Source organism: Lepisosteus oculatus, chromosome 4, assembly GCF_040954835.1.
Source record: "Lepisosteus oculatus isolate fLepOcu1 chromosome 4, fLepOcu1.hap2, whole genome shotgun sequence".
Lineage (NCBI taxonomy): Eukaryota > Metazoa > Chordata > Actinopteri > Semionotiformes > Lepisosteidae > Lepisosteus > Lepisosteus oculatus.
Window position 1 is genome coordinate 64,606,255 of NC_090699.1, and position 12,043 is coordinate 64,618,297.

Genomic DNA, 12,043 nt, shown 5'->3' on the forward strand with positions numbered 1-12,043 from the left:
GAGCTGGTGTGTGGGGGGTGTACTGGTGCACTATGGCTGCTATTGCACTATCCAGGTGGGGGTGGAGGGGATCCACATTACCTGTAAAGCACTTTGAGTGGAGTGTCCAGAAAAGTGCTACAGGAGTGTAAGGAACTAATATTATTAGCGCAACTAACGCACCAACCATATTATGCCCGACAATAGTACAGTTCACTCAACACACTTACACTGTAAGCTGCAATAGTTTTTGCTCACACCTTTGTTTTTTGCAGTAACCTCCTGGTATGGAAAATACAATTTTACTCATCGATTTTGTTTGGCAATACCAATAATATTTTTTTTTTATTTGAATTATTAGCACTCAACTTTAAATTCATAATTATAATTTGGTGGTTTCGCACTGTGGTTATCAGACTCGGTCGTGTCGAAAAACTGCATTTTTCCACTGGTTTTCACTTTTTATAGATGACTTAATTTACTGGGTAGCTTGGTGGCACATTTTTTACAATCACTGCCTCGCAGTGGGGTCTTGGGTTCAATTCTGGACCTGGGGTGCTGTCTGTATGGAGTTTGTATATTCTCCCCGTGTTCATGTGGGTTTCCTCCAATTTCCTGGATTGGCTATTGGTATTTATGACGCTCTTATGATACAAGTTAAAAGTTTAAACAAGCATCCATCCATTTTTTAAATAATTTTAATCCAACCCAGTTGCTTTCTTCGATAAGAAACGGCTATCAAAAGGGAATGGTGAAATGTGTTGGTAGCTGGAGTTCTCATCTTCTCAATATACAGCAGGTTTGTCCTTCAACTTTCTATATCCCTTGAGGAAAGTACCAAGCAGATTTCCAATCACCCGTCTTTCTCATGCTTTGGAGAATCAGCAGCCCGAATACTGGGGACTTGTCGTAGCGTCATCTGCGAACTCCGGACACACTTCTACCTGCTGTATGGAATAAAAACCCAAGACATTTTTTTTACTGGTTTAATTCATTTATTGTGCAGTCATTCTGGCAGGTTTACATTTTGCATTATTTCAGGGGTGTGTAAACATTCTCAACTGGCTGTAGAAAAATAGTTAACACTGAAGCTCATGTCCCCAGTTGGAAATCTGCTACCCTGCCTCTCCCCCTCACTTCACTCAGGGCAAAGATGAAACCACTATTCCCAGACTGTGACAGCTGTCCAGAAAGGGGACAGAAGAACAAAACAGAGGGCTGATCCCTTGGAGAACATCACATTTACAAGGACAGGAACAAAAACAGGTACAACAGTTTGGAAACGGTACGAAAAAAAAAAAGCCACCACACACGTTCCACCCCTTAGAAACAGTCTTGCAAGAAGATGTCCCATCATCCTGAAAAATGCAACCCCTCATTGGCCGACCATCATCTCCGGGATACTGAAATTTTATCGAGTCTCTCGGTGTCCCGGACAAGTCGACAGAGCTGCCCCACAATCAGTCCTGGGACTCACACGTCGCACCGGTCAGACGTCACACCCACTCACAGCCAATCGCTGCACACTCCGGACACACAGCTGGTCGGCTGGCGCCAGTCACAACACCACAAAAGACACTGCTGTCAGGGAAAGGGGATAGAAGGTGGGCTTGAGCGTCCCCCCCCTCCCCCCAAGTACAAATTCCCAAGCAGTGCCAAGTCCCCTCAGTGCGAAGCACTGGATGCACACAGGCGTCCACGAAGGCCTACATGCCTGGCGACAGCTGGACTGCACACCAGGGTCAGGCTCGCTCGCTCACTCACTCATTCTCTCACTCTGGATTCGAAGGCACTTCAGCGTATTCCCCTCCACTCTCACACTCTCTCTCGGGACAACCACCACCCACGCAGGGCTCAGCGTCACGTCCATCCGCGCGCAAGGTCAGCTGGGATCTTTGGGATAAAGGCGACAGAGGGCCCCCCTGGTGACCCCCGGGCAGCACCGCGGCCGTCCGCGGCCCGCTTCAGCCCGGGGTGACGCTGGCCAGCGCCTCCCGCATCCTGTCGCGGGCGCGGGCGTAGCGCAGCACGATCTGCTTCACGTGCTCCTCCTCCTCGCGCTGCAGGATCCGCAGGAAGTTCCGCAGCTCGGGCATCGTGAAGGCATCCCACTGGAGGCAGAGGGGACGAACTTTGAGCGGCGGGGCGAAACACGCGACAGCAGGATGTGAAGGTACAGAAAAGGCCAAGGAGCTCCTCCTCGCACCCATTACCAAACATGTGGTTCACTGCAGTTCCCCCCCCCTATGTTATAACCCACCAGTTTGAAATGACCGACTGCGATTCAAATTAAAGCCTCTGCAGCAGACAAAGAACATGAGGATCTTCGCACACACTAGTCCGACGTGCCCACCCGTCAGTCAAACGGCATTTGACACAATATGAGCTTTACAATATCTTACAGGAGAGCAAGCACTGACTGGAGAGGAGGTGCGTCTCTCGCTGAAGTCGCTGCAAGACTGCCGACGGCAACCCCGGGCTCAGCCAATCACGTGCCAAGCCCAGCGGCACTCAGCCAATCGTATGCTGCCACTTGGGGAATTCCAATTGGCTCACGACAGGGCCTAAGCCCGAACCAGTAAATAGTTCTTCAACTCTGCAGCTCAAGCAGGTAGTCTCATAACGTCTCCCCAGCTCCCCAAAGACACCAGAACTACTTATTCTACGTAGGAAAAAAGAGTAAGAATCTCGGATTTAGGGGTGCGTGGAAAATCAGGGGCGCGGCGGTGACTCACATGGACCTCTCCCGTCTCGTTCTCCTTCAGGATCAGGCTGAGTGCCTCCTCGCAGGGCCCTGCACACAGGCGCAGCTGCAGGGGCCTCTCCTCGTCGGCCAGCTTCCGCAGGTACACTGCGCAGGGAGAGGAGAGAGAGAGAGAGAGACACGGAGAGAGCTGCTCAGTTACAGAGGATCACAGCTCATCCGCCCCCCCACCGTTTCAAAGGGGAACTTCAAGGCTGACTGTATATTTCAGGGTTAGAAAGAATCCGCACCGATGAGTGCATTTCAAACCGCAATACAAGTCAAATGTAGACAATAACTTGTAAAAACCTCCACTTGACATCACAGAATAAGACTAAATTTCCAGGTACTGTATGTGCAGCTCTATGTTCTGCGATTCAGAACGAGGCAGCAAAACCTCCAGTGCGGCCCTATTACACTGTAAACAAGCAGGCTCGTGAATACATCTCTTTTGATCCAATAGAAAGACTGCTCTCGATTTCCAACAAGGTTGTGCCGTCAAACACTTCTTGCTAACCCTGCATGTAGATCATATTGGAAACTTTCTGCAGCGAAATACCTGCTGCACAACCCATTTTTATTCGCTCAGACGTCATACGTTAGGGAGACTAGTGAGCAGGAAGGGTCGAATAATGGCGCAATTCAAGGGAACTTGAACGCGAGTTTGCGACAACATGGTGACCTACAGTACTGCCCCCAAAGTTAACGATTTAGCGTTGAATCTGAAATTCATCGGTGAATTTATTTTGTTACCAAGATGCAATAACCGGTCTGAGAAATCGGGACTGCATTTCCCCTTTAACTACAGAAGAATCCCCATTGTTAAAAGCAGCAAAGCCTGACAGAGAGGAATGCAGCTCGTTCCAAGACAGCTGGACGTGCAGCGTGGCGCTCCTTTCAGAGGGTGCGACGCACCGGACGTCAAGCCGCGTCAAGAGACCGCGTCGGACACGCAACGGGAAGCGGACACCGCGCCGGCCTCTCACCCTGGTCGTGCCGCTCGGTGCGCTCGAAGAGGGCGAACTTGCGGGGGTTGTCCACCACGGTGAACTTGTTGAGCAGCGCCTCGATGACCTCGCGCGCCCGGGTTCGGGAGCTGATGTGCAGGTGCTTGGCCGTGTCCCTGGGCAGGTAGAAGGAGGTGCGCCTCTTCACCCCGGCACCCTTGCGGGGGTCCTGCCCCGCCGCGCCCTTGCGGGGCGGGGGCACCGAGACGGGCCGCACCAGCTTGAACTGGACCTTGATGAAGCCCGTGTAGGAGCCGTCCTTGTTCTGCGGGATAGGAAACACAAGCTAGGCTCAGGCTGGACGTGGACCGCGCGGCCTGCAGTTCGGGAGCCGACTTCAAACCCCTGAACTGTGTGTGCGTGTGTGTGCGCGTGCGTGCGCGCGTGGGGCCTCTGTCCAGCCTCTGTCCAGCACTCACCAGGGCCATGAAGAGGTTGCTGTTGATCTGCGCGTTGTACTCCTTCACCTTCTGCTCAATCTCGGACAGCGACAGCTCCTGCTTGCTCCACTCGATCTGCTCGTCCTGCCGAGGAGAAAGACCCGCAACGGGTCAGCGCTCGCTTGTCCACCGCGCCCCCCCCGCGCGCGCTCCAGAAACGCCACATCGCGCGCGTGGCCGCAGCGAAGGCAGACCAGTTCCGGCACTAGCCCGGCCTGCGGAGTCGAGAGCCTCACTTTCAGCCTCACACCCTGTGCTCCTCAGGCAGGGTCAGTGCCTCCAGCAGATGGCAGCAGCGCACCACACACTTCACGAGTGTTCGGAGCAGCGCCTGAAAAATGAGCTGCCTCAGCCCGACTGCTTCTTCCTTCCTCCTTTTCATACTAAAAGCAAGAAAAACTTGACCTCATCCCCCCCCACCAAAACGAGCTTTGAAATAATAATGCAGGAGAAAATTCTCCTGCCAACATCATTTCAAGTCCAAAAACTGACCCAAGTATTAAAGCACGACAGCTGACAACAACGTTCCACTATTCCCAAGCTCCTCTTCCAGTTTCTCGCACGGCCTCAGAAGCACAACTGCAGGCAGCCGAGGGCAAAGTGACGGTCTCGGGCACGTTTTACTCCTATTAAATTGCTCCTCCTTGCCATCTGTACGCTAGGTCAAAGTCAAGGAATTAACAAACATCCTCTTTGACACCGTCCGTTCTGAACAACCCCACTCCTGTAATTGTCCACACTTCAGAACCCTTTAATCAAATTGTTTTTCTAAAATGTTAAGTGCTGAACATGCAGTTCTCCATTCTCTGAAAACGTAAATGTAAAAAAAAAAAAAGCCAGCGGGTCTTGTCTGTACAGAGAGAGTGGGAAAGCGGGGAACGTGCCGGATTTCTTAGGAAAGCAATTTCTTAATACTATTTACTTCTGACAAGAAGCTGCGCTGTGGCAGATTTATCACGATGGGCACATTAAAAAATGGACAGATAAATATGTGCCTGGTGGGACCAGCTGTGCACGATAAGGCTTTTCTTCCCCCGAGCAAGAAGGCACTCATGCACACAAAATAACCTACAAGCTCAATTTAATATGCATGAGAACCTTCCTCCTCTTTCCTCAAGCACACCGTTAAGCCAAGTGGCTCTCCGCCGATTTACTCTGTATTTAAAATGTCGAAATCTCGGGGTATTCGATCCCCAGCGTCCTGCGGGACAATGGTGTGGCCTGTAGGCAGGATGCGCTTTGTGCACAAATACAAGGCCGGCACTGTCACGAGCTCGCCCAGCCGCTCGCTTGATCTTAATGGCACAGATGCGCAGAGCCCTAGGGCCACAGAGAGACGTCCCGTGACAATCGGTCACAAGTATGGGATTAAAGTGGGCATCTGCACCCCGGGCCACACTCTCATCCAGAAGCTCCACCAATCCTTAACCCCTAGTTCTCTGGGGACCACGGCGTGAGCACATTAGCTCACTCCGGCCTCCAGAATGTCCGGAACTGGAGGTGGCAAGCATAGTGAAGCACTTCCTGGGGTTAAAGGTGAGGTCAACCTGCAGGAAAAATGTGCTCAGGTTCTCCTTTATAGGTACAAACGAACAGGAACTCCACATGCATTTTCCCCATTTCAGATCGGGGAGGCAACCACTTCTAAAAACCACACATCCTCAAAAACGGGCTCAGAGAGATGAGATTTGTTTAATCTCCACTGCCCAGTCCCAGTTCACTGAAGGAGCAACAGGGCAAGATGCAGGGGCAAATTGGACTTCCCTTCCTTGGGGTCTAGACTCAATCCACCCCCCACACGTCCAGGGAAATCAGACAGGGAGAGCCTGCCCTCCCCCCGCACAGACACAGCACTTATCGCATGAGTAACATGTGCTGTCAACGGGGAGATTAATGCACTGGCTCACTGAGTGCTGCACAGGCCCTTATTCATGTTCCTCAATAGCCACTGGCCCCAGTCGTCAGAGGACTGAATTCAATAATTGCCCCGGAGTTCAGTATTCATTCTCTTAACAGGAAGAAGACAGGGACGCCAATTTATCAGTGTCTTCTGCTGCAAAGTGCGATTTACACTCGAGAGTCAGAGGCCACCTCGCCACGTCCATAAAGAAAAACATAAACTGAGCATGTCACCTCAAAATACTGATCTAGGGCTAGATCATAAAATTTATCGTTTGCATTAAAAAGTGAAGCACATTTCTTGAAAAAAAAACAAGCAAATTCTATAACAAGCATACAGTTATAGAATTTATTGTAACACCTTCAGGTCTGCAACTTCATCATTTCAGTTACTGAAAAACAGGTCAAAGACAACGAGCTTCAGAGAGCAAAAGCACCGAAATGCCGGAATCAAATTCCTCTTGAAGGTATTTACTGCCACCAAGCAAGCCTTCGGAAACCGTGCGGCATCCCTTTCATCCTGAGCTCCAGAGCCACAACTTGCATTCCTCCGATTCCACTGCCACGTTCTGCAGCGATCGGAGCGCAGCTGTCCCACACCGGGCAAGCCCACGTGCAGAGGATGCCTTTTTTAAGGAGGCTGAGGTGCGGAGAATCTGCCTGGCTATGCAGGACGTCTTTTGAACACGTCTGTTACTGTGTGCATCTGTACTGAGGGGGCAGGGAGCCCTGTGGGATGATCGCTATCCCACAGTGTGCAATTACATCACATAATCACATACAAAACATGATGGATCGCTCCCGTTTCGCGCAGAGTTAATAAGAAAACAAGAGTAGTTAAGAGCATGCGGCGCTATCTTTATCAGCGACCGATCTGAGACCTGCGCTAGTAAGCAAGGAGTTCAAAGATCCCCAATCTCTCCTATCGGTGAATACAGAACTGTTCACAACTGATAACGGTTGAGTTGCAAGTTTACACGTCTCTCAGTCAGTCCCGAGTGTCATAAATATAACTTCAACACACAGACCCTCATTCAGAAAGACAGCAAAGCTGAGGAGAGACTGAAGAGCTCTTACAGATCACCCACAGTGGATGTGACAACATGTCAGACACGCCCACAGCACGATGTCCACCTGTGTGCTGCAATTCAGGAGGGACACCTGACTCGGGGGGGACCTGTGAATCAGAAATGGGCACAGGGTTTGCCAGTTCCGTATCCAATCTGACCTTTTAAGGGCTGAAAACATTCTTGGAAAATACCCCAAACTCAAAACTTGAATCAGTTCGACTGTGATGAAGTATTTGGCTGGAACAAAACCCAGGAGCAGAGCCTGGGAACCACAGCTGAACGCAAGGCAAGGGGACGCATTTCAGGCACAACACAAGAAAACACGTGAAAACACAGGACACCTCAACTCCACGTTTATTTTTTGACAGACAACGGCTCTCAAAAGGCCATGTGCTCCACCTGTCTAATTTCAAATAATCAACTGTGCGTGCTCCTGCCCAACAGAGGCCTGTCGCCACTATCAAACACTGGCAAGGGAACCCGTGTCTGCTCAGTGTGCTCAAGTCCCAGGTCATTAGTCTACCAACACGCCCAGACAGGTCATTTGTGCATTTATATTCCAGACTCGGACACGGCGAAACACCCCAAAACAACCTAACCTCACCAGGTAAAACTGTGAGGAGGCAAGTGACTAACTGCCTGGCCAGAGACGAAAGCAAATCACTACACGTGCATGAGTTGAGCAGTTTTGTCTGTGAATGCCAAGACAGCGCAGTGCTTTTCTATTCGGTCTCGTGAGCTCGTGGGGGGAGCGAGCAGACAGTTCTGTAGCTTGAGCTCGTTCAGAGCTCTGGGAAAGGGAAAGCTCAGCCACTGCCGTTAACGCCATTTGAAAAGGCTTTTGTTTTCGAACGGGCCGCGACCCGGACCCACCAAAGTCTCGTGAAGTATTCAGGAAGCATTTCCACTGGAAATGGTATTCCAAGACTTGGGAACCTCACCCCCCCCCCCCCCCGCTCTTGAGGGAGAGTGGCCTCGCTTCCTGGACCCTGCTCTGTCCACTTCGCAGCACAGGGCTGGTCACTCACAGCCTCAGAGGGTCAGTGCGAGACTCTCGCCCTCCTCTCTTAGGACTCGTGTCCGAGTCAGGGTGCGTCACCAACCCAGAGCCCCTCGGCTTCCTGTCTTTCTCCCACTCCACAGCCCCCCTCCCGTGCCACTCTCCCACAGCGATTAACTCCCAGTTGCATCAGACTCCCTTCCTGTCGACATTTAAGGACACAATCCTATGATGTCAGCGCCGGCCAATCAGATTCCTCGGCTCCCGCCTCCACTCCTTCACGAGGCAGGCATGAGAAACCGGGAGCCGTGCCAAGCCTGTGGTCACCTTGATCCGCGTTCCACAACACTGTGCTCATGAGGGAGAGCGCGGCCACAATGCCTGCCCTGTTTCACAAGAACGCTGCCTCATGTTGGAGTCACAGCTCCCAGACGCACTCGTCACCATCCAACAGCTGCAGCTCTGCCTTCGGGCTCAGGAAGGCCACCCCCCCCTCCCCGTTCTGCTGTGTCACCCTACATCACTGCGAGGGAGAGGGGCTCCGCACGCTGTGTCGGAGTGTATCCGGGACCCCCGGGGGGTAACGGGGTCGGCGGGATCCAGGAAAAAGCACCCACGCTCCGGGCCGAGACTGCAAAGTTTCAGACCCAGCGGGGACACAGGAACTAGAGGACGAGACCGGACACGACAGGGAAGAACCCTGAGGAACAGCTGGGAGGAAGCACTTGACGACCCCTGACCCCTGGGGCCTGCACACACGGCCCCGCCCCTTCTCTGTCCTGCTCGGACCGGAAACCGCTAGCCGGACGCGCAGCGGGTCCTAGATTTCCGTCTCGGATCTCTTCCAAGGCACAAAAGCTTAGGAATAATAATCCAACCGCTCCCTTTTCCCTCCCGTCATTTCGTTTCGAGAGGAAATATATAATAACAGAAAAAGTGGAAACAGCACTGACCTGAACACATGCAGTTTCATTAGGGGGAAATAAAATCAAACCCAGCGAACTCCAGCAGCTGTTGAGGGCTGTGTTACACAGCTACAGTGCAAAAATAAAAAAAGCTCATTTAAATGTAACTTATTCCCCCCCCCCCCATTGTGTCCAGAGTCATTTAAGAAACTTTATAGACAGGTTGCCTTCGCCGATAGTTCACTTCTCGGCATTCGTATTGCAATTCTGCAGCGGAAACACACATAAGTGTAAACATCTTGCACAAAAGATACGTAAAGATGAAAAACAAGGCAAGGAAACCACCCCCAGAGAGTGACTAACAATTCACAGAGCTGAACTCTCCGAGCTGTGGGCCGACTCCTTGGTTTAGTCACTGAGCTCACGTCTAGATGTGGAAATGACAGCGCCGAGGCCCTGAAACACACACTGGCAGAGCGGCAGGCTGGAGGTGAAGGGGGCGGACAAGGACTTGTTTCGGGTGTCGCTTCATGCCACGGAAGAACAGCGCCAGCCCAGGGAGGGTTTCTGAAGCGCAAGAGTGGGCAAGCGGTGTTGATGCAAGTGCTACTGAACAGGACGGCAGCTTTAGAAGAAATAAAAAAAGGTCAGAAGTGACTTGAAAGAAGTCCCCCTGAATTGTTTTTTTTCTTTTTTTTTTTACACACTTTGATTTCAATGGCTTTTCTTTTCAGGGACATTTACACCAACCACACTGCGTCTTTGAAGCGTTCAGACCCGAAAGGATGAAGGAGCCAGTCTAACTGTGTAACAAATCCCTCCTGCTTGAAGTCGCTGGACAAGGACAGAGAGAGAGGAGACACGGGTGTGTGGACGCTGGACAAGGAGAGAGAGACAGAGAGAGGAGACACGGGTGTGTGGACGCTGGACAAGGACAGAGAGAGGAGACACGGGTGTGTGGACGCTGGACAAGGACAGAGAGAGGAGACACGGGTGTGCAGCCCCCTGCACAGAGCTCTAGGGAGAAACAGCACAGGCTTGTGAAGGGGGAGACGAGGGTGTGGGAGCAGAGCTTCCTAAAGGAAAGGGAAAGCAGGAAGCACATTGCCGAGCCCCATACACAAAGGCAGCTCCCAGGACAGCCTGCTTTTGCCAGCCTCTCATGCTAATGGATTTATTTCAAACAACAGCCTAGACTGACGCACTGGGAACATGGCTGGAATCACACCCAGACTCGCTGGACTCAGCCACCTCCGTCCTCCTGCTGGAGGTAACAAGAACGCCTCTGCAATTACAGAGCAATCAACACCACAGTGGCAACAGATCAATAGTCAATCACGAAGCCAGCGGGTCTTGATGAGCCCATCAGCTTGTGTGACCAGCACTCTGCAGCAAAGGCTTCAACAAGACAGGCTGCGGATCGACGTAAACACAGCGAAACTCACACGCTTGCAGTGCGTTTAGGAGACATCACCGGAGAGCAAAAACATTTGTCAGTGAATTTTTCTGCGATGAGGCCTCAGGAAAGCCCACTTTAACCTCTGCCCTCCAGATGCGCTTCTGAGAAAAGGGCACGATTTGGAAAGCATCTACGGCTCGCTGCTTCTTTGAAAAGCTGGTTGATCTGCACGCCCGACAGCCCCGAATGTACTCCAAGGACTCTCCTGAATCCCCTGTAACCCCACCGGGACCCGTCACCGACTGCCACGCGAACCCCAAATTAACCTGCAAGAGACACCGCGCCGCTGATGCGCCAGCACCTGAAAAGCACATGGAAAAAAAAACGCTCACTTTCAGCGAGGTGCTGCGGCGTTTCTATTCCAGCAGCTCAGGACGAGCAGGGCACCCCCCGCCCAGCCCAACACAGGCCACACCACCACTGGCAGCAGGAGAGCTTGGCAGACTCCGTCTTCACCTTAGAAGGCAGGACAAGCTCCGCTGTGTTTGAGAGGCAGCGAGAGGCCCGTTTTAGTTTTTGCAGAAAAACTGCCGGACTGGGAGCTTCCCTGTACTAACACACCCCCCTCCTCCTCCTCCTCCTCCCCCAGGGACTCATCCGAGACAGGGCCGTCACTTGAGTCGTCTGTCACACCGCACGCTCAGTCTCACACATACAGTCCCCGAAATGAGTCTCTTAACCAGCACCACCCAGTTTAACACATTAACACACACACACAGCGGTCGGCCTGACCCAGACGGGCACCGACAGCCTTTCCAAAATAATGATGAGATTATTATTATTAATAATAATAATAATAATAATAATAATAATACGCGAAGAATCCAGTCCAGGGCAACTGCAATCCGCACTCGCGCACTTGTGCATTTCTAGGTGTCAAAAAGGTTTTGATCCGTTCTGCACAGAAGCTAATCCTCGCAAGCGAAGGTAAGCAGAGACCGGCTGATCACTGAAGCTGATCAGTCAGCGGCTCACGCAGAAAAGGTTGGGACACTGTGTGTTGGCAACAGCGAGGGGCGCACGAGTGCCTGCCGTGCTCGACCGTCCGAGGCATCTCATCCTTTCTAGGGGTCGGTTTGCCTTTTGTGCGAAAGGCCCCGGTGTTAAATGCACAGCAGCCAGCTAAGTGTTCATCTGAAAGCGAGGCAGGCCACGTTGCGAAGCCCCGTGTCCACATCCCCGAGAAACAGACAACGTGCGTGCATGGACTTCGTCCACCGCGCCAGACGACCCATATGGCTTGAGAACCGTATACCTCGCCGGGCGATCCTGCTGGATGACTCAAGAGCTGCACGATCACGATTAGGGATGAATGCGTCACCTAGGACAGGGATTTACAGTCTGGGACCGACAGAAAAAGTTTGTCACCCCCCCCACACACACTCTCAACTACCCGGTCATTAACGGCGCATATACAATTATCCTTCTCTTTCAGGCCAGGAAAACCAGAAATAAAAGAACGCACCACCTTTCTGTACCACATGACATATTACTGAGAAGCAGCAATCGTGTTTCATTTTGACACAAAAAAAAACAGCAAA

General features: G+C 51.9%; 1 protein-coding gene across 3 annotated transcripts in view; it reads right to left on the bottom strand.

The window, feature by feature from the left end:
- Positions 1-951: 951 nt before the first annotated feature.
- The window catches only part of rassf1 (Ras association domain family member 1), a 33,874-nt gene continuing 22,782 nt past the window's right edge, over positions 952-12,043 (bottom strand). For all 3 annotated transcript variants that reach the window (XM_069189524.1, XM_069189525.1, XM_069189526.1), the window contains 4 exons: positions 4,149-4,253; positions 3,709-3,994; positions 2,715-2,830; positions 952-2,090 (listed from right to left, as the gene is read on the bottom strand). In XM_069189524.1, coding sequence (XP_069045625.1) covers positions 1,944-2,090; positions 2,715-2,830; positions 3,709-3,994; positions 4,149-4,253 — 654 coding nt within the window. In that variant the 3' untranslated portion in view covers positions 952-1,943. The remainder of the gene's footprint in view (positions 2,091-2,714; positions 2,831-3,708; positions 3,995-4,148; positions 4,254-12,043) is intronic.